At 50.7% G+C, this 22,394-nt stretch overlaps 1 protein-coding gene across 1 annotated transcript; it reads right to left on the bottom strand.

The window, feature by feature from the left end:
* Nucleotides 1–1,842: 1,842 nt before the first annotated feature.
* LOC140903717 (transmembrane emp24 domain-containing protein 4) lies at nucleotides 1,843–6,331 on the bottom strand. Its single transcript, XM_073325461.1, has 5 exons — nucleotides 6,013–6,331; nucleotides 4,947–5,047; nucleotides 4,515–4,640; nucleotides 3,916–4,062; nucleotides 1,843–3,215 (listed from the first exon to the last, which is right to left on the bottom strand). Exons 1-5 carry the CDS (start codon nucleotides 6,329–6,331, stop codon nucleotides 3,066–3,068), a joined length of 843 nt encoding a protein of 280 aa, XP_073181562.1. The 3' UTR covers nucleotides 1,843–3,065.
* Between the last annotated feature and the right edge of the window lie 16,063 nt (nucleotides 6,332–22,394).

The following is a 22,394-nucleotide window of genomic DNA, read 5'->3' as shown; positions in this document are numbered from 1 at the left end:
TATCCTCTTCATTAAAAATGCGCATCTTATTTCCAGTCTGAATTTGTCTAGCTTCAACTTCCAACCCTTGCACTGTTACATCTTTCCCTGCTGGATGGACAAGCCCCATTGAATTTGTTCCCCATGTAGATGCTTATAGACTATGATCCAATCACCCCTTAGCCTTCTCTTTGTTGAGCTAAATAGATTGAGCTCCTTTAGTCTATCATTACAAAGCAGATTTTCTAATCCTTTAATCAATGTCTTGGCTCTTCTCTGACCCCGCTCCAATTAATCACCATCCTTCTTGAACTGCGGGCACCAGAACTGGGCGCTGGATTCCAGCAGTGCTCGCACCAGTGCTCTGTGCTCCAGATGTTTATTCATCCCAGGATCACATTAGCTCTTTTGGCCCCAGTGTGTCACTGGGAGCTCATGTTCAGCTGATTTTCCACCATGCCCCCCAAGTCCTTTTCAGTCACTGCTTCCCAGGATGGAATCCCCTGTCACGTAAGTATGACCTGCATTCTTTGTTGCTAGATGTAGGACTTTATATTCACTCATATTAAAATGTGTATTGCTTGTGTCCAGCTTACCAAGCAATCCAGTTGGCTCTGTACCAGTGACCTGTCCTCTTCATTACTTACCACTCCCCCACCCTTTGGGGCACCTGCAAACTTCAGCAGTGATTTTATTCTCTTTTCCAGGTCATTGATAAAAATATGAAACTGCCCAGAGCCAAGAACTGATCCCTGCAGGACCCCACAGGAAACACCAGACAGTGATCCCCCTCAAGGGGAAGATGTACTCTAGCATGTACCTCACCACGTACCCCCTTTGCTGTTCTTACTGTACATCAGTTATGAGTGATTCACACTTGGGGTCACAGTGGCTGCGAGTGTATCTACATTCAGGGGTCATGTCCGTAGGTGAGCACAGGCATCTCCCCTCTCTTCCCACATGCTTTATGGGCCAGCTGTTGAGCTCAGAATAGCTCCCGTTGTGACCCAAGACCTTCGTAATGGCACTGACAAGGGGGTTACAGGTATATCCTGACTGGTCTGTACATGCTGGTTCACCAACAGATGTCAGGTGCAGTTTCATATGAAAGCCAGGGTCACGCTGCTCCTTAGCATCGGCATGAAATGTACGCCCGGCTAGCCCCTAAGGAGTTATGTACATAGACTGAAAATATGTTCTCAGAGTCTGCAGCAAAGTATGAGTCACTGGCAGAGATGAAAAGCAGGACTGGGATGTAATTAAAGCATTGGAAGCTAACGCAATGGGTGCCCAGCTAAACACACTCAAATGTTAACAAACAGATGTGACCTCAACAGGAATGGAGCATGCAAGCCCGGTGGCAAAGGGAGATTATCCTGTCCATAAGCAAAGACAACTAACTTGGGGGGGATTTCTAGAAGGCAAAGAACATTCCCCACCTAGGAAGTAAACAGACAGCACGATTACAATCATGAAAACTGGCTCAGCCAACCTTGGCTGAAATGCTGCAGAGGGCTTTGGGTGAGAGAAACTTCTCTAGAGAGGAAGTTAAGCTGGTGGGAGGCTCTAGAAAGCAGGTTATGATTGTGTTGCGTGTGTAACCATTTGCTCCCTGTGTTCTTGTTCACTGTCACCTGAATCTCACATCTTTGAAAACAACACCATCTTTACAAAACCTAGATCCATTTTCTTCACAGCATGTTGGGGTGGGGCTCGGTGCTAGGCACTGTACACATGGGCCTCCCCAAAGAATTTACTGGGGTTATTTTTCTAGGATCTCCCCCATTTCCCCACCAGTAGAAGCAGCCAGACAGAGAGCTCAGAAACCGGCCCCAGTCCAATAACCATCCCCCAGCACAGGAGTTACCAGAAGAGGTTTTATTTCACTCCAAAATTGTAACAAAGAACATCTGTTATGAATTCTCCCTGCAACACAGGGGCTGGGCCCAGACAGAACCAACCCAATTTGGTAGTACCATGGGGGAAGGAGAAAACAACAAACTGCATTTCAGATTTACTGCATCTTAACTATACCAGGTCAGCCCCACATCCATCTGCCTTCACCACCATAAACACCAAAAGGGAGGGGGGTGTCCACTGGCACCAGCCGCTTCCCCCTGCCATGCAACAAAGCTGGCAAAGCACCCACCACAATGTACTTCACCCCCTGAATAGATCCAGCTGAGGGAGGGTGCGTGGAGCCTGGGATCTCAGACAGAACTGAACAGGTCATGTGCCGGGGGGCAAGACAGGCCGATACAGCCTGGCATGTGGCCGGCCCCAGAGGGCTAAATTCAGCTCTCCCTTCCTGAGCGCTCCTGGCCAGTCAGAGCATCTCTGGTCTCCTATGGGGGACTGGAGCAGATGAAGGGGAGAGAGGAGGTGGGGTCTGGCCTCCCCTGCAGGTAAGGGGCAGGGCACCAGGGGAAAGAAGACGCCGGGCCACTGTCTTGGGCTGCAGTTATCAAAATAGATTCTGGTATAAAATAGCGGCTGCCCCTCACCTCTCCTCGCACCCAAGGGCTGAAACACACACGCTAGGTGCAGAGCCGCCGACCAAACGCACCCCACTCCCGAATGCCTCAGCTATCGACCACAGGTGGGATGAACCAGAGCGAAACAGGTGCCAGGGGGGTAAAGGACAGGGCAGCAGGGCCCCAGCAACTGGAGGGAGAGCAGCACCGATGGCACTCGTGTGCGAGGACAGAGCGGCCTCTGACCAGGCTGGCACACCCCTGATGCCCTGTCAGTAGCAGGGCAGATCAGTGCCAAGCCCCCAGGAGGGGCTGCTAGCCCCAGCTGGCGAAGCACCAGAGGCACCTGCTGGAGTCAGCGAGACAGCCAGGATCTGGCCTCCTCCTGTCTGTCTGCTGGCAACACAACAAGATGCCTGGTGGCCAGGCTGGCTAATCATGGCCCCCCAGGGGCTTGGGAGCACGGTGGTGTGACAGCCAGCAGGTACCCGTGCTTCCCAGTTCCAGTGCAATTCAGTGCCTACCTATGCCCAGAGGGGGAGGGGCAGCGAGGGGCATGCCAGTGTGGGGGAGAGTGGAGGGCGCTGCAGTGGCGATTGGAAAGGGAGGGGATTAAACCAGTTTCTTGGCCTCGAAGAAGCTCTTGAGGTGTCTCATTTGCCAGATGCCGGTGAGGATGAGGATGATGGTCTGGGCGATGGACCACCACAGCACCCGCTGGTTGGTGCTCTCACTGGTCATGCGGAACCGCTCCTCCCGGTACTGTGCAGGGAGCACATGGGAAGAGGAGTCAGAGCGGGTGGGGAATCCTCCTCAATCCCTGCCTCCCAGGCACAATGCCACCCCCTGTTGGCAGGCCCCTCTCCATCTTGCTCTAAAGGGGATCACGACCCCTGCTACTGCGCAGCCAGCGTATGGCGCCCTCTTCACGTCCACAAGCAGGCACACACCCACACTTACTGCCCCCCACCAATGGCTTCCAAACCGGGCAGGTCTCCCACACGCATACTTACATCCCCTGCCAACAGCTTCCAGATTAGGCAGGCACCAACCCACTCAGTCCCCAATGGTCCCAGGTGTGACACAGACCAGGATCAGGTGAAGCAGAGAGGGTGGCCATGGACATCCTATGCCCAGCTGCCTCATGACACCCCCACTCCTCACAAATCCCCCCTCACCCAGCCACAACCCGAAGCACATCTTGTATTGCCCCTTTGGCAGAACATGAGGCCAAGTGTGTGTTTTCAGCCTGTACGTCCCCTGATGAGCCCTCTCTGCCACTGGGATGGCTTTCCTGCCACGGTTCCCTGTCCCAGCCCTATGCAGATTCCAAGAATGCGAACCAGCACTCAGCAAGCAGGTCTTACAGCCCTGAACTCTTTGGAGAGGATTATGGGGAGAATGGACAGTCACCTCAGGAACCCTCAAGAGCCCCACATCCACGTACCCCAGGGCCCCTTACCCTTTGGTAGTTCTGCTCCTTCTGGATCTGCTCCACTTGGTCCAGCAGCTGCCGGGCTCGGAGCTGCAGCTCTGTCAGCTTGTCCTTCGCTGCAATCTCGGGGTAGTTGTTGGTGTGCTCTCCAACCTGGATGTCCAGGTGCACACGCTGCACATGGCACACATGGGGTCAGAGGCACAGGGCTCCCAGCAACACAGCACACACGGTTACAGGTTAAGGCCCCAGAGAATCTGTCTTTCAGCTTCCACACACCCCCTGGCCCCCTCCCTCCAGCATCTGAGAGCACTTTACACATATCAGAGAGACTCACTTCACCTTCCCACAAGCAGTAGGCATTATCCCTGTGCTATAGCTGGAGAAACTGAGGCACAAAGAGGGCAGGCAATGGCCCATGGTGATCATCCTGGGAGAGAGTGGCAGAGCCAGGATTGGAGCCCAGGAATCCCAGTCAGGCACGTTAGGCAGACAGCCCTTCCTCTCAGCCAACAGGCAGTGTCCCAACTGCTTTCCCGGAAGAAACAGACAACCTGCACCCTAAGCCCCCCACCCCCCCGGGTTCAGGGGCAGAGGTCGGGTGAAGCACTGGGGGATTCTCTTACCAGCTTGCCACCTGCGAAGAGCGCCATGCGCGTGGAGTTGGAGTGCAGGCAGATCTGGTGCTCGCCTGGGGTGTGCGAGGTGAAGGTGAAGCGGCCCTCTGAGCCATACTGCCGGGACAGAACCACCTGGAACCACCAGCGACAGAGCTGTGAGTGCCAAGCAAGACACACCATCCCACCCCACAGTGCCAGCATGCTGCTGATGTCACTTTCCTAGGGCAAGGGAAACCCTGGGCCAACAAAGGGTTGCAGCCCCTGAGATCTGGCCCCAAAGGCCTTACCATAGGGAGGCACCAGGATCTGGGCAGGAGGAAGGGAGAGGGCACACAAAGATGCCCCGGTGCAGGATAACTGGGCTCTGCCCAAAGCAGCAGGGCAAGTCCAGGCACGGGGCGCTGCCACCCCCAGCCCTGCGCCCACCGGCAGCATTACCTTTCCATCAGGATCCTTCACTTCCACGTGCATGCCCAGCCCCGGCGTGGAGGGCAGGAACGACTCTGACTGCTTGTCCCACAGCTGCGTGCGGTAATTCCCTGCACGCCAGAGACGGGGATCAGGGCGGGGGGCTGCCGTCATACCCCCAGCTAGCCCTGACCCCACCCCCAACTCCCTTATCCTGCACTGCCCTGTGCTACTCCACCCCCACTGCCCTCTCACCCCCTGCTGCCCATCACGCCAACCACCCCATCCCACATCAAACCCAGCCCCCCGCCCACTTCCCCGCCTCGTGTCAAGCCCCCTGCCTCCCCCCCGCCGGCTGGTCTCGCCCTCCTCCCCCATCGCCCTGCCTCCCCCACCCCTCCCGCCGGTTGGTCTCGCCCCCCTCCCCCATCGCCCTGCCTCCCCCCCCCCCCGCCGGCTGGTCTCGCCCCCCTCCCCCTGCCTCCCCCGCCGGCTGGTCTCGCCCCCCTCCCCCTGCCTCCCCCGCCGGCTGGTCTCGCCCCCCTCCCCCTGCCTCCCCCCCCCGCCGGCTGGTCTCGCCCCCCTCCCCCTGCCTCCCCCCCCCGCCGGCTGGTCTCGCCCCCCTCCCCCTGCCCCCCCCGCCGGCTGGTCTCGCCCCCCTCCCCCTGCCCCCCCCGCCGGCTGGTCTCGCCCCCCTCCCCGGCTGGTCTCGCCCTCCTCCCCCATCGCCCTGCCTCCCCCCGCCAGCTGGTCTCGACCCCCCTACCCATCGCCCTGCCTCCCCCACCCCTCCCGCCAGCTGGTCTCACCCCCTCCCACCCATCGCCCTGCCTCCCCCCGCCGGTTGGTCTCGCCCCCCCACCCATCGCCCTGCCTCCCCCACCCCCTCCCGCCAGCTGTTCTCGCCCCCCTCCCCCATCGCCCGGCCTCCCCCCCCGCCAGTTGGTCTCTCCCCCCTCCCCATCGCCCTGCCTCCCCCACCCCCTCCCGCCAGCTGGTCTCGCCCCCCGCCGGTTGGTCTCGCCCCCTCCCCCATCGCCCGGCCTCCCCCGCCGGTTGGTCTCGCCCCCCTCCCCATCGCCCTGACCCCCCTCACCGATCACCATGGTCTCGTCCGGGATCTCCTCGATGAAGCAGCGCTTCTCGGTCTCCCCAATGTGGAAGTAGAGCGCATGCGCCCCCCGGCCCGCCAGCTGCGCCAGCAGCACCAAGGCTGCCACTGTCCGCAGCATCCCGGGCACCCACTCCCCACCGCCGCCGACCATAGACAGCCCCGCTCCCTCTCCCGGCCTACCGCGCATGCGCTGCCACGGCTCCCTGGGGATTGAAGACGACGCGCATGCGCAATCACTCGGATGCCCGGCCCTGGAGGAGAACTGCGCAAGCGCCATGCCTGGGAGAAGGGCTCTGAGCATGCGCAGCGTACAACCACCAGTCACGCACCCACACGCCACAGGTACGGGTGCGCGCGCGCGCGGGGATGCGGAGCGTCCTTCAGCCCCACCCCTAAACCTGTTGAGGGAGGGCGTCGCGCATGCGTATCAACTGTTAGCGCCTGAGCGTGGTGAGCATGCGTCCAGTAAGCTCGCTGCCTGGCGGGTTGGTTTAGTGGCTGTAACCCCCTGCTCACAACGGGGGAGCTGCGGGTTCGAGGCTGCTGCTACCGGCCAGGGCGCCTGGCTCCTGTCTGCAGGGCTCCTAGATCCCATACCATCTCTGCTATTGCTCTGCAGCCTGCTAGCAGGGGAGCGTGGGGTCAGAGTTAAGGTGTTCCTAGTCTGGAAAGCTGCTTGTTGCTCACTGATTTTCCTGCTGTTGTCATACCCTGCCAGAGTCCAACCAGCTGGCCCAGGGTAGACTATTCCTGGACACTTGGAGCCAAACCAGAAGGGGGGTGGGGCTCCATTTTGGAAGCTCTTCCCAAGGTTTTATTGACTCAGGCAAAGCTGCTTGGCTGAGAAACTCTGATCTTGATCTTCCTGGCGAGGGACGTTGACCAGGACCGGGGAGGGTGTGTGGCCCAGTTAAAGTCAACAGGGGCTGGTGCAGACTTGTGAAGTACACGTGGCCCAGAAGAGGCTCTGCTATAAATTCTGAATGGCCTAAATGCAGACGGGGTGGAATTACACAGGCACCAGCCTGGAAGGAACAAGAAGAGGACTAGCTTATAGGAAGCGCAGGGTTGGAACTGTACAGGCAGGAAATTGTCACATGGAGGTTGGGGGGGGTCCTGCAAAGGAATGGGTTCAATCCAGCATGGGTACTGCATGGCTAAGAGGCCACTAGGATCCGTGAGTGAGTTGGAAGATGTAGTTCATGGGAGGCAGTGGGGTGTCCAGTGCCTGACCTTACAGCACTCAAACGAATGTTCAATTCAGGATGGCCACAAGGTACTGTTGTTGTAGGTTTTAGGTATGTGGACACAGATGTGACTACATGTCTCGAACACCAGATCTCCCAAGTACTAGGGAGCAAATTACCCCCCCCCCCAGTGGACGACGAGGCCAAGATGACAGGCACAGTCACACAAATAGCTCATAAAAATCTTACAGAATATTTCCTCCTCTGTCACAAGTCAATCAGGGCCCAGCAGGCAGGATTAAAAGGATTGGCTGCATCTTCTAGGGGCCTGTTCTGGGTGATGCTGGGACAGGATAGGCAGTATGTCTTCTGTCTTAACCCAAAACACCTGCCCTGGCCTGCTCAGAACCGAACCCTAACGGCACCTTAGTGGCCATCCTGAACTGAACATTCGTTTGAGTGCAATATTTGGCTTTGTTGCCTGAGCAAACCCAATTTGTCCTGGTGTGTTTCCCGTTGATCCTATTGTCTTTCCTGCAGCAATAGCTCTCTCTAGCATTGGTCCTTCTTAATTGTCCTCTGGGCAGCTTAAACCATGGTGAGAATGGCCAGACGGGGCGGTGGGAGTGTTCTGTGGTATGGAAGCTGTAAACATTGGGCATCCCTACCTGGGTACGGCCATAAGGCAAGTGCAGTATATATTGGCACTGGTTTACAGGCCATGGTGATTCTGGTGTGGGTAACAAAGCCAGAGTACCCAGTTTATGCCACTCACCTGTTTGCTGCTGTGGCACTATGGTGGGGGAAGAAACAAGACTGCATTCCCTAGCAGAGAGGGTCATGGAGGATCTCCATGCAAGCTTCTTGGAGATCTCTCAAGATGACCCAAGAGACAAAGGAATGAACAAAGCGCTTCACACAGCACCCCCAGTCTGGCTCAACAAGCCAAAGAACTGAAAAGCGGATGGGGACTCTACCGTGGGTCTCTGCCCGAGCACAGGACTCTGTGCAGATGTGGACTGTGTAATCGGGCTGCCATCCTGCCCTTTTTGAATGTATTCCCTAACATTTCAGGGTAACATGAAACCCATAAAGCAATCCAAATGCAACACCTCTGTGATAAATGAAAAGGGGTGGAGGGTAGCTCCCTTTTATGGACACCCAGCCAGCCAGTAGCTATAAAATCCCTCTTAGTAGCTGTTCTCTAATTGTGTTACCTGTAAAGGGTTAAAAAGTCTCCCTGCTATTCATAGGTAAAAGGAAGTGAGTGAGCACCTGGCCAAAAGAGCCAATGGAAAGGCTAGAACTTTTTAAAATGGAAACAAGACTCCCCTTTTGTCTGTGTTTGCTCTCTGGGGAGAGGTGGCCAGGGAGCAGCTATGCTGTAAGAAACTTAGACCAGGTATGAAAAAATCATCAGTATCATACCTACAAACTACTCATTTAAAACCCCAAATATGTAAGTAGATGAGGAAATGTTTAGGAAAACACGGTTAGGTTTATTCCTTTTATTTTGTTATGGCTTGTGGATTCCTCTGTGCTAACCCCAGGTGCTTTTGTTTTGCTTGTAGCCTTTAAGCTGGACCTCAAGAAAGCGATTCTTGATGCTTAATCCTTGTAGCTGTGTGACGTTACTGACATAACCTGTGACCGTATAGATCATTGTTGCAACCACTGTTATATATTTGCAGCAAATATTGTACAAAGGCTGTCATATAAGGAGTCTATGGAGAGGTTATGATTTGCTAATTATGATTATGCTATCTGTATGGTGTATCATTTTTGTAGTTGAAGTTATGAATATTAGCTATGTACTTGTAAATCAATGTGTTCTGATTCTAAGTAGCCTCAGTGAAGCATTTGGTCAGCTTCTTGAGAAGGGACTATTCTCAGTAAGTGCCCAATCAAGAAACACTTAACTGACAGTGGACTTTGGGAGACTCCAATCCATATCTGAGCTTTCATGGGAACATTCAAACTAACAGGTAAACAATGGCGTTGGCCTGTAAACTGAGTCATGCATGGACATGTGACTTGCCCATGTGACTCCGAGCTCCATCTTTCTGCTGTAATTTTCCACAGTAAGAACAAAGGGGTGTCCTTCCACCTGGAAGAGACTATAAAAGGCAGCTGCCCTATCTCCATTTTGTCTTGAATCCTGCTTCATACCCTTGGAGGAAGCTTGCTACAAACTGAAGCTCTGAACAAAGGACTGAATGACCTATCCCAGCTGTGGATGTTCTCCAGAGACTTGATTTGAACTTGCAGTTTATTCCATCACTACTACAAGCCTGAACCAAGAATTTGCCATCACTGTATGTCATTGATTCCATGTAACCAATTCTAGCTCTCATCTGTATCTTTTTCCTTTTATGAATAATAAACCTTTAGATTTTAGATTCTAAAGGATGGGCAACAGTGTGATTTGTGGGTAACATCTGATTTGTATATTGACCTGGGTCTGGGGCTTGGTCCTTTGGGATCTGGAGAACCTTTTTCTTTTACTGGGGTATTGGTTTTCGTAACCATTCGTCCCCATAATGAGTGGCACCAGTGATAATACTGGGAAACTGGAGTGTCTAGGGGAATTGCTTGTATGACTTATGGTTGGCCAATGGTGTAAAACCAAAGTCTTCTCTGTCTGGCTGGTTTGGTTTGCCTTGGTGTGCAAAGGAACCCCAGCCTTGTGCTGTAACTGCTCTGCTCTAAGCAATTTGTCCTGAATTGGCTCTCTCAGTTGGGTCCCACCAAGGGCAGCATTGTTACAGTGGCATAGTCCTGCTTGGCTCCACAGGTCAGTTAAGCTTTGGGTCAGAACCCCACACTATCCAAGTTTAATTTTGGAATTGAGAGTTTGGTTGGTTAAAGAGCACTTGCAGTGAGTGAGCAAAGAGCATATGAGGGTCCTGACAAAAAAGCCCTGGAAGATTTGTGTTCAGAAAAGGAGATAAGCTTTAAAAAGAAAGCTACAAATCAAGAACTGAGAGATCTGTTAATGGCCAGTCATCAGAAGGCAGGAGCACAGCCCTTCCTGATGCTGCAGAAGCAATTAGAATGCAAAAGGCAGCAAATAAACTGCAACTTCAGCATGAACAGAAACCAGCAGACATTTGATTTCTGGAAAAGGAAAAGAATTCTGAATTAAAAAGAGAGGCTTCTGAGAGAGAGGAAGGACTCGTAGAGAGCGTATTGAGCAGCTCACTGCTGAGGAGACAGCTTACCAAATCATAGAACATCAGGGTTGGAAGGGACCCCAGAAGGTCATCTAGTCCAACCCCCTGCTCAAAGCAGGACCAATCCCCAATTAAATCATCGCAGCCAGGGCTTTGTCAAGCCTGACCCTAAAAACCTCTAAGGAAGGAGATTCCACCACCCCCCTAGGTAACGCATTCCAGTGTTTCACCACCCTCTTAGTGACAAAGTTTTTCCTAATATCCAACCTAAACCTCCCACACTGCAACTTGAGACCATTACTCCTTGTTTTGTCATCTGCCACCACTGAGAAGAGCTGAGCTCCATCCTCTTTGGAACCCCCTTTCAGGTGTGGAAGTATAACATTGTATAAGTATAACGTTGTATAAGGGGACATGCTGGATACATTGTATATGAGAGGGCATGCCAAAACATGTTACAAAGTATCGGAGGGAGCACACGTAGGGACAGTTAGCTTATGAATGGAGAAGCAATTAAGATAGAGCCAGCACGTCTAAGAAGCAGGCATCAGAATAGAAGGTGTGAAGGGCAATTAGTTAAGTTAACTGGAAGCTGTTAAAGGAGATTGTTAAGGGTGGCAGGTAATTGAAGATACGTGACTGGTCTCAGGGATCTCGAAGGGTGGTGACTAAAATCTTTTTCTTCTTTTGTCTGTAACTTCTCTGTAACTTGTTCTCCAAAAACTGTATAAATTAAGAGACACAAGCCCCACTCAGGGGGCTCACTACTAAATGTATTAGCAGAGCAGCTTTGCTAATAAAACAGAGAGGTCTGATAAATTGTGAGTCTGAGTCAAACTTTGACAATTTGGAGGTTCCACCGAGATGGCAAGCGGCTCCACCGAGATGGCAAGTGGCTTCACTGAGGCTGTGTGATCCCTGACTGCCTTGCAGGACGATCGTGGCAGCCGGCACCTGGACGCTTAGTCCAAGCGATCCTCCACAAGACAGAAAGGTACACAGCAGCAGCGCAGTCTACGCCTTTGAACTTGTTGGTTCCCACTCTGTTCGGGTAGGGGTCTTTGGATCCAGCTTCTGGAATCAGACGTCTCAGGTAATTATTATTTTTGTGCTTTAACCGGTTTGAGGACTGTCTTGTCTTTGTGTCTATCCGTCTTCCCTGTGGTGTGTGTGTGAATCTGGGAGCCATCTCTGTCCGGAGACTGGCTGACCAAGGCGTCCCCGTCCCCACGGTCTGAATAAGTGGAATCTGCACAGCTGCAGCCGCACCACACCTTGGGTATAACCCCTGGTGTGAAAGCAAGGGCAGTTGAGGCCGTAGCCTGTGGGCTCCTTTCTGTGTGTTGCACTGGGTACCGCTCTGCTGAGCCCGAATTTCCTTCTTGTGTGAGTGCTGTGTGAAGTCCTCCTGGATGGGTAATCAGAAGTCTAAGGTAGAACAGTTCCCTAAGGGAACTCCAGCTTATTTTATGTATTTTAGCAGGGGTCCGGACTCTTGTAGGTTTCTTGAAAAATGGTCCAAATTAGCTCTAGAGAACCCCAAATTACAGTGGCCACTGTTAGGTTCTTGGGACAAGGATCGAGTGGATGCTTTAAAAAGCAAACTCGTCCTCCCAAAAACCAAATTGGAGAGAGGAGAAGTAGACTGCTTCATGCAGTGGTGGGAAGAGGCAAATCGTAGATGGACTGAGTCAAAACTCACCTCTCTTAAAAATTCTAAAAAAAACTAACAGTTCAATTGGATGCAGTCTCTCCCACCACTAGTCCGAGCGCTCCCCTTTGCCCAGTCCTGTGCAATGATCCGGATCAAAGCATTGGCCTGCTAAACCTAGGGTTGTGAGTTCAATCCTTGAGGGGGCCATTTAGGGATCGGGGCAAAAATCGGGGATTGGTCCTGCTTTGGACTAGATGACCTCCAGAGGTCCCTTCCAACCCTGATATTCTATGATTCTATAAACCCGACCCCCACCATACACCTGCGCAAATAAGAAATCAGAAAAGGAAAAATCTTCAGTGACTACAGATAATGAAAGCGAAGAAGATACCCTCATTGGCCTCGCAGCTCTGCAAAATATTATGAAGAAGAAATCCAAAGCAGACTGCAAAGATTCTCTTGACATCTCTTCTTGGAAAAGAGAACCTGATGGGAGGTTAATGAGAGACTCTGATCAAACTGTTGTGGCACCCTTACGAGTCCTTAAGATGGGAGAAAGTGAGTCCATATGGGATTATAAGACCTGGACTCGTACGGAACTTTTGTCTATAGTTAAAAGTTTTCCCAAACCACAGGAAAACTCTGTCAAATTTGCTGAGGAGTTTCTGTTAATCTGTGAAACCTATGAACCCTCTGAGACAGATCTCCCCTAACTGTGTAAATTGTTAGCTCCTGCCAGTTATTATGAAAAATGGTTGGCTGCCGCAGACTGGCGTGCCTCAGCTGGCCACTCAACCATAAAAAGTACTGGCCCAGATTCGGCATACAGAGACCGGTGTATGGCTCTTTGGAAGCGCCTGCATCAAGCCATTCCCAAAGCGTGATCTCCTAAAACAAACTGGACAGCAATATGTTGCTGTAAGCAAGGGCAAGGAGAAAGCCCAGGCGACTATAGGTCCCGGCTAACTGATATTTTCCTACAACATTCAGGAATACAAGAGCCCGATGTAAATGGGCAGAGGGCCTTGGCACATGCATTTGTTGATGGTCTTCTCCCTGCCACAGGCAGCATGTTAAAACGAATAAGTGTGGGATGGGAGACTGAAACCATGGACAAATTGCTGGCAGTAGCAGAGCATTGCCACCGCACTTTAAAAGGAAAGGAGGAACAGTCCTCCCAAAAGTTAATGGCTCAGCAGATACAGCATTATTCAGGACTAAGCAGACCACACCGGGGACAGGGATGGGGTTGCGGAAGTGGGTGGGGGGCTGGATTAACTGGGGTTTGTAACTACTGTAAACAGCCTGGACACTGGAAAAAAGAGTGTCCAAGATGACCTAATAATTGTATGGGAAATCAAGTGAACCCCCCGCTGGTTCCTCCAGCTGATCCCCAACCCTATTTTTCACCCCAACAATGACGGGATGCTGGGGAACCTCACAAAGTTTTAGCTCCCTTATTACCTCTGTCCCCTACTGGAGAATGTGTCCTGACTGTAAATGATCTCTCTCTCCCTTTCCTTCTTGATACTGGAGCTTCTCTTTTTACAATCCGCACCCCTGACTTGCCTGAGATTCCCCGATCTGGAAAATCTGTGTCTGCTGTTGGCATTACAGGGATCCCTACCTCTTTTCCCCTCTCAAAACCTTTGTCTGTTCAGGTTGGTCCCCTCTCTGAGGAGCATGCATTCCTCCTCTCTGATTCCACCCCTGCAAACCTTCTGGGACGGGACTTGCTATGCAAACTTGGCTATTCTATTTACTGCTCCCCAGATGGTGTCTATCTGCAAATCCCTCAGTCTTCCTTATGTGATTCTGTAGCCTCCCTGCTGTCTAAAACTTCCCTCTCCACTCCGGTCCCTTGCTGTCCCTTAACTCCGTCCCTAGAGCACCTAATCTCTCAGGTTCCTTCCTCCCTATGGCCATCGCACCCATCTGAAGTGGGCCGATTAAATACTGACCCAGTTCGGATTACTGTAGACAATTCCAAACCTCTGCCTCGCCTGTCTCAGTATCCTTTGAATCCTGAGGCAGAGGCTGGGATTGCTCCAGTTATATCTGCATTAAAAGAACAAGGAATTATTGTCCCTTGTTCCAGCCCTTGTAACACCCCTGTCCTCCCAGTTCAAAAGGCTGACGGCTTTCTTCTCTGTCCCAGTTCACTCTGAATCCCAGTATCTCTTTGCCTTCTCCTACAAGGGTCAGCAATATACATGGACTACCCTTCCCCAGGGGTATACGGAGAGTCTATCCTATTTTTCTCAAGCCCTAGCCAGGGATCTCACTGATCTGGTTTTCCCATCAGGATCCACACTGATCCAATATGTGGACGACTTACTCCTGTGCTCCCCCTCTCTGTCTGCCTCAGAAACTGATTCACTATCACTTCTCACAGCTTTAGCAAACAAGGGTCATAAGGCTTCTCGCACAAAATTGCAGCTCTGCCAAACCTCTGTCACATACCTAGGCTTCCTTCTCTCCCAGGGCTCCCGTACACTCTCTCCAGCCCGGGTACAAGCCATCCTTAGCTTTCCCCAGCCTTGCTCTCCACGCCAGGTCAGAAAATTCTTAGGCATGACAGGGTTCTGTAGGCAATGGATTCCCCAATATGCTTCTCTGGCTAAACCACTCCAAGAACTCACTCGATCCTCTGTACCTAACACCATGCCATGGTCACTTGAAGCAAATGCTGCTTTCATCTCCCTTAAGCAGAATTTAGCCTCTGCCCCTGCCTTAGGGTTACCTAACTATGACAAGCCTTTTACCCTTTTCTGTCATGAACAATCTGCTTGTGCCCTCGGGGTTCTTACTCAGGAGCACGGTGACAGAAATCACCCGGTGACTTATTTTTCTGCAACCTTGGACCCTGTAGCCCAGGGTTTACCCCCTTGCCTACACGCTGTAGCTGCTGCAGTGTGCCTGGTCGAGATGTCTGAGTCCCTTGTCCTCCGCTCTCCTCTCACTCTCATGGTTCCCCATTCTGTGGAAACTCTCCTTCTGCAACGCAACACGGCTCACCTCTCCTCTGCTCGCCTCACTAGGTATGAACTTTTGCGGCTTTCAGCCTCACATATCACTATTAAGCGCTGCTCCCGGTTAAACCCTGCTACCCTCCTTCCTTTACCTAGTGATGGTGAACCCCATGACTGCCTTGTAACTGTCTCCGCTATCACTCTCCCGCGCCCCGCCCTTTCAGATGTAGCTCTCCCTAACTCTGACCTGGTATTATTCACTGATGGGTCCTGTTATAGAAATGACCAAGGCCACCTTCTTGCAGGGTATGCTGTGGTCTCTCTCTCAGAGACCATAGAAGCTGCGCCCTTACCCTCTGTGACCTCTGTCCAGGTGGCTGAACTGATTGCTCTAACCCGTGCCTGCTTTCTAGCCGAGGGGCTCTCTGCCACTATTTTTACTGATTCTCGGTATGCCTTTGGGGTTGTGCATGACTTTGGCACCCTCTGGCAGGCTCAAGGTTTTCTTACCTCTGCTGGTACCCCTATCAAGAATGGCCCCTACATTGCCGCCCTCCTGTATGCAGTTTTACTACCGTCTGCCTTGGCAATTGTTAAGTGTACTGGCCACTCAGCGGCAGACACCGAGGTGGCAAAAGGTAATGCACTTGCTGATGCTGCTGCAAAACATGCCGCCACTATAAAATCTTCACCAGAAGCGTTTCTTGGTCCCCTCTCTGTCTCTGTAACGCCACCATCCCTGTCTCATCTCGCTCAGCTCCAGGATTCTGCCCCAGAAACAGAGAAAAACTCCTGGAGTGCTTTGGGTTGCTCTTTGCATTCTGATTCCCTTTGGCGATCGCCCACCGGTACCTTTGTAGCCCCCCTCTCACTCTACCCGTCTCTAGCCGCCCTGCTACGTGGTGTTTTGCATGTTGGCAAGGAGGGGATGGTCTCTGCTATGAGTAAGGCGGGGTGGTGGGCTCCCCATTTCAGCCCCTTTGCAACCCGCCACTGTGCCACTTGTGTTACTTGTCAAAGCCACAATGTCGGCAAATCTGTAAAAGTAACACAAGGGTTCCGGGGTTTGCCTCAAGCACCTTTCCTACACTGGCAACTCGATTTTGTACAAATGCCAAAGTGTCAGAAATATGAATTCATTTTAGTTATAATTTGTCTGTTTTCAGGTTGGATTGAAGCCTTTCCCTGTCGCAAAGCTGATTCATTGTCTGTTGCAAAATGTCTGTTAAACCACATTATCCCTACCAAGGGAATTTCTGCCCCTTTGTCTAGTGACCGGGGAACACATTTTACTGGAAAAATTGTTCAACATCTAAACCAGGTATTACATGTCACCCCCCTGTTGCACTGCCCTTACCGTCCACAGAGTGCAGGGGCCGTGGAAAGGCGAAATGGTGTGCTTAAAAATAAGCTGGCAAAAATCTGTAGTTCCACAGGGTTAAACTGGCCAGCTGCTTTACCACTGGCCCTTATGGAAATTCGGTCATCCCCATCCCAGAGACACAAATTGAGTCCATTTGAAATCATCATGGGACGCCCTATGCGAACAATGGCTACTATTACCCCAGCCCCAGACCTAAACCTAACTCACAGCACGCTCCTCCAGTACTGCAAAGGGTTAATGCAAGCGGTGAGCTCCTTCCATTGGCAGGTGGGAGCAGCTTGGCCGAGGGAACCCACCTCTGCTGCCTGTCACACCCCTGAGCCTGGTGAGTGGGTCTGCCCGCGGCACCACCTTCGGAAGCACGCCTTGGAACCCCGGTGGAAGGGTCCATACCAGGTACTGCTCACCACCCAGACAGCAGTGAAATCATCCGGCATCGCTGCACGGATCCACGCCTCACAGTGTAAGCCAGCGCCACCTCAAGGGGACCCAGCACCTCTGCAAGACCACGCAGAACCAGCTTCAACCCCAGAAGACAAAGAGGAACAGCCTGCAATACCTTACAATCTGCGCTCTCGTAAGGGTTGCCAGAAGCAGAGGGTAAGCAGACAGCAGGACCCAACAAACAAGAAGCAGTAGTGAGCCTAGCGTCTGCTGCCTGGTGGACGTAAAACCATGACTGTGATTCCCTCGAAAGGGGTTGTCGGAACCAGAAAGGGTCCTGCTTCCAACATGTGTCCTTTGAGAAGCTTAATCCTCAGCTACTGTGTCCTGAGGATCTGGGCAATCCAGAGTGACAGTGACAATTCTTTCATCCAACAACAGGTGCAGATAGCCCAGATCCTGAATATTTCTAATTGCTGGGTCTGCAGCCACATCCCAGCTCACTCACAAGCTAGTATCCCCACCATGGCGATCCCTGTGAATTCCTCAGAGCTTGCTGGAGAACCCTATCCACTTGAAAGGACATGGAAGGAAAATGACACTTGGGGGCTGGGAAAAACATATGTTCCTAAATTTATAAGTGTGGTGAAAGGAAAGGGCCACTGGTGCTGGGTGTGTAATGGGACAGGGCTGAATCTAGGGAGGAGCAGCTGTCTCCAATACATCGTGTCCCATGGTGTATGGGACGATTCAAACAAGGTTGGAGAATGGCGAACCGGGTATAGAAAGATAAACTTCCTCTCAACCTGGGATCAAACCAAAGATTCAATCTCTTGCTCCCCCTACAGCCTCCCTGAGAAAAACAGCACCATCTACAAATGTCATGTGAATGCTACCTCTTCTCCCAGTGAAAATCATCCTGTGCCCTTTGGGGGATACTATTCCTCCTTTGTAAATTCTTACATGTCAAAGGGTTGCAGTCAACCCTTCCCAGCTTTAATGGGACATCATTGGGTTTGTGGGGAAAATGCTTACACTGTGTTACCAGCAAATTGGTCAGGTATCTGTTATCCTGCTCAGCTTTTCCCACAATTCCGGGTGCTTCAATCCCTCCCACAAAAACACCTCCGTAATTTCAGGCAAAAAAGGAGGGACTTGCCAGATGCTAAATGGTATGTGGAGAACATAAGCCCCCTAACTTGGGAAGAAGCTGTTGGCATTTCTTTAGTCCCAGTAGGGGGGGGTAATCCACCATGCAAAAAGGCTTTTAAGGTTACAAGCGGTGGTTGAGATCATGGCCAATGAAACAGGAGAGAGCTTAAAAGCTCTAGCCAAAGAAGCAGGAGCGGTCCAACAAGTGGCCCTCCAAAACCGTCGGGCATTAGATATAATACTGGCAGCCAAAGGAGGGACCTGTGCTCTAATTGGAACAGAATGCTGTGTATACATACCTGATAATACTAATGAGGAAATAAATCGTGCTAGCCATCTGGAGCAAATTGCATACCTTCCCCACGAAGAACCAAGTTCCTTGTGGAAATGGATAAGTAACTTATTCAATTTCTCTAGTCTGGGAAACTGGTTGTTTCAAGGAATCCTAACAATCCTATTTGGAATTCTAATAATCTTTGTGTGTTTTCAATTGATTTCTTGTTGTATCCAAAACTGCACAAGACACACCATCCATCAGGTTACCCCTAACCAGAGTGCTAATCTAATGTTGTTAAATGTCACCAGTGAAAGTAATGAAAAAGAACGATTGATGTATGGAATCCAGTAAGTCATTGGCCATGGGTGTAGCCTTGACCAAAAGGGGGGATTGTGGAAGTATAACATTATATAACGTTGTATAAGGGGACATGCTGGATACATTGTATATGAGAAGGCATGCCAAAACATGTTACAAAGTATCTGAGGGAGCACACATAGGGACAGTTACTTTTGAATGGAGAAGCAATTAAAATAGAGCCAGCACCTCTAAGAAGCAGGCATCAGAATGGAAGGTGTGAAGGGCAATTAGTTAAGTTAACTGGAAGCTGTTAAAGGAGATTGTTAAGGGTGGCAGGTAATTGAAGATACGTGACTGGTCTCAGGGATCTCGAAGGGTGGTGACTAAAATCTTTTTCTTCTTTTGTCTGTAACTTCTCTGTAACTTGTTCTCCAAAAAACTGTACAAATTAAAAGACACAAGCCCCACTTGGCGGGCTCACTTCTAAATGTATTAGCAGAGCAGCTTTGCTAATAAAACAGAGCGGTCTGATAAATTGTGAGTCTGAGTCAAACTTTGACAATTAGGTAGTTGAAAACCGCTATCAAATCCCACCTCATTCTTCTCTTCTTCAGACTAAACAATCCCAGTTCCCTCAGTCTCTCATCATAAGTCATGTGCTTCAGCCTCCTAATAATTTTTGCTGCCCTCCACTGGACTCTTTCCAATTTTTCCACATCCTTGTTGTAGTGTGGGGCCCAAAACTGGACACTGTACTCCAGATGAGGCCTCACCAATGTCGAATATAGGGGAATGATCACATCCCTCGATCTGCTGGCAGTGCCCCTACTTATACATCCCAAAATGCCATTGGCCTTCTTGGCAACAAGGGCACACTGCTGACTCATATCCAACTTCTCATCCACCGTAACCCCTAGGTCCTTTTCTGCAGAACTGCTGCCTAGCCACTCGGTCCCTAGTCTGTAGCGGTGCATGGGATTCTTCCGTCCTAAGTGCAGGCCTCTGCACTTGTCCTTGTTGAACCTCATCAGATTTCTTTTGGCCCAATCCTCCAATTTGTCTAGGTCCCTCTGTATCCTATCCCTACCCTCCAGCATATCTACCACTCCTCCCAGTTTAGTGTCATCTGCAAACTTGCTGAGGGTGCAATCCATGCCATCCTCCAGATTATTAATGATAGTGAACAAAACCGGTCCCAGGACTGACCTTTGGGGCACTCCGCTTGATACCGGCTGCCAACTAGACAATGTAGAACTGATCAATGAAATTGTTTTTAATTGTTCACTTTATTAATATAACTTCATAAGCAAAGTTTTATGAATGAAACAACATTCATTCATAAAACCGGTTACCCCAATAACTGTCTAATTGAGTTTCACTTTCAATTCAATTGCTGCTCAAATCACTGAAACTTGCACTGTTTCAACATCAGAGGGGTAGCCGTGTTAGTCTGGATCTGTAAAAGAGGCAAAGAGTCCTTTGGTACCTTATAGACGAACAGACTTATTGGAGAATACCCACTTCAAGCTTATGCTCCAATACGTCTGTTCGTCTATAAGGTGCCACAGAACTCTTTGCCGCTGTTTCAACATTGTAACTTCTGCTCACTGTTTGCCATTCCTTACACTTGTCCATATTGTAACTCAAACTCCATTTTAACTTGTCCCAAACTCCATTTTGTAAACCCTGCTGCACCCTTCATTTTGCAAAACCCGGCTGTAATCTGATTAGTGTAGTTTAGATGTGGGAATGAGGTATGGATGGATGGGTATGGATGGATGATGGACTCAACCTCCAGCCCCAGCCTGTCCTGATGAAATAAGTGTAAATGCCAATGGCTGAAGATGCAGACAACAGCCCTGACAAAGCAAGAAGAGACCACCCTCAAAAGAAAAGGACAAAAGTACAACTGAAGAAACATCAAAGCTGAAAGTCATGTCTGCAATTGACGGGTGATCAGTCACACCGACCCCAGAGGCAGCGTGACACAGCAAGACCTATAGACTCTGGATTCAAACTGAAGCCTACAAAAAGGATGGATGAGATGGAAGACTTTGGAGGGTAACATTCTGCTGCCAACATGGAAGGGCATCAGTGCACGCCCCACAGAGACCCAGCCCTTCCTTGTGCCCGGCTTTCCTGGCCAGGTAGCCACCACAAGCTACGAACCCAAGCCACGAACTCAAGCTACATTCAGGACTGGTAACTATACAGCGGCTGCAGAACATTTGGGATGTGTGGGGGTGTGTGTGTGTGTGTGTACATAGGTATTAGATATTAGTTATTGGCCATAAATCAAATTGTGTTATAATAAACGTGACGTCTTGTCTTGTCCCCTGAAACGATCCTGTGTAGTTTTTGTCTGCATAACACATGGAGCCATTAATCGCTACCCGCTGAGCCCGATGATCTAGCCAGCTTTCTATCCACCTTGTAGTCCATTCATGCAGCCCATACTTCTTTAACTTGCTAGCAAGAATACTGTGGGAGACCATATCTAAAGCAGATGCAACAGAAGATTCACCAGATGCAACAGGAGACAGCCAGACTTCAGATCCAAGTATTGGAAGAGCAGAGAAAGTCCTCGCCACCTGGTACTCCGCTTCCCCACCATAACGAAAGAAACTGGGAAAGGATCTGTCCCATTTACAAAGATACTGAAGACACAGAGGAGTTTTTGTCTACCTTCGAACATCTGTGCACTCTGCATGGGATCCCAGATGAGCAGCAAATGCCTGTCCTGCTGACCAGATTGACTGACTGGAAAAGCCAGGGAAGTATTTAATTAATTGAGGGAGCAAGAAGCCTTAGATTATGTGCTGTTTAAAGATTCTGTGTTAAGGCGATTCAGGGTCACTCCTGAGTCTTACAGGGTTAAGTTTAGAAATTTTAAAATGTCTCATGCTTCTACTTTTGTATCATGTGCTCATAAGCTGATGGGTTTTGTTAAAAAGTAGATTGTGGGAACAAAGGAGCTTGGGAGTTTTGAAAAACTGCTGGATTTAATAATTTTAGAACAGTTCTTGGACATTGTTCCTGACCATGTGAGAGCAGCTGTGTGAGGGATAGGAACCCTGAGTCAGTCCTACAGGCCGTGGAATTTGCAGATGCGCATACTCAAAACGGGGCTCAGGAAGGGTATAAACCCCAGGGGAAAATTAATGACCGTTCTCCCCACTTCAAGGGTAGGGAAGGATTTAAAAGTAAACCTGGCCCTGACTCTTATAAAGGAGCTCAAGGGGGCCCAGAGGGTAGGAACTCTCACCACAAGAATAAACAGGTTAAATGTTATCACTGTGGTGTGCTTGGCCACATGAGACCAGATTGCCCGACCAGCAGCCCCAAAAGCCACGGTAAATGCCAACTCCATTACTCTGAGAACCCAGGCTGAACCAAGCCACAACAGCACCACCTTGAGTCCAGGTGCAAGCATAGCAGTGACTAATGACAACCCCTGAGTCTCTAGTAGCATGGGAGGAGGCGGTGAGCTCACCAGTTATGTTAGGACTGAGGCATGGCAAGGGAGTGTGCGATTTATTAAGGAGGCAAAGGTCAATGGTGTTGAATGCATGGGATGGCGAGATACTGGCTCTGATGTGACTATAGTTAAGGGACATCTGGTGAAGCCAGAGGACATAGTGCCATTACCGTCCCATACTCCCCTGGCAACATCGGAGTACTCTGTGGACCTGCTGAGGGCTAGAATCCATCTTGAGTGGTATGGCTTTACAGGGGATGTGAATGCTGCTGTCTGGGATTTAATTCCGGCTGATGTTTTGGTAGGAAATAACCTACTGAAGGTGCCTGTCCGAGTTAATGTGGTAACCAGGTCACAAAGAGAGTTTGGGTCTGTGCAGATACCCTAACTGATGACAGTGAGG

This window comes from Lepidochelys kempii, chromosome 26 (assembly GCF_965140265.1).
Source record: "Lepidochelys kempii isolate rLepKem1 chromosome 26, rLepKem1.hap2, whole genome shotgun sequence".
Lineage (NCBI taxonomy): Eukaryota > Metazoa > Chordata > Testudines > Cheloniidae > Lepidochelys > Lepidochelys kempii.
The sequence above is the reverse complement of the archived record's forward strand: the minus strand, read 5'-3'. Positions and strand labels throughout refer to the sequence as shown.

Excerpts from the sequence above, each read along its gene's own strand:
- LOC140903717 (XM_073325461.1), bottom strand. The coding sequence starts at position 6,331 with ATGCTCAGAGCCCTTCTCCCAGGCATGGCGCTTGCGCAGTTCTCCTCC. Across the intron at positions 4,063-4,514 it reads TCTTCGCAGGTGGCAAGCTG|CGTGTGCACCTGGACATCCA; the intron begins GTAAGAGAATCC and ends TGCCATGTGCAG. Across the intron at positions 3,216-3,915 it reads AGGAGCAGAACTACCAAAGG|TACCGGGAGGAGCGGTTCCG; the intron begins GTAAGGGGCCCT and ends CTCCCTGCACAG.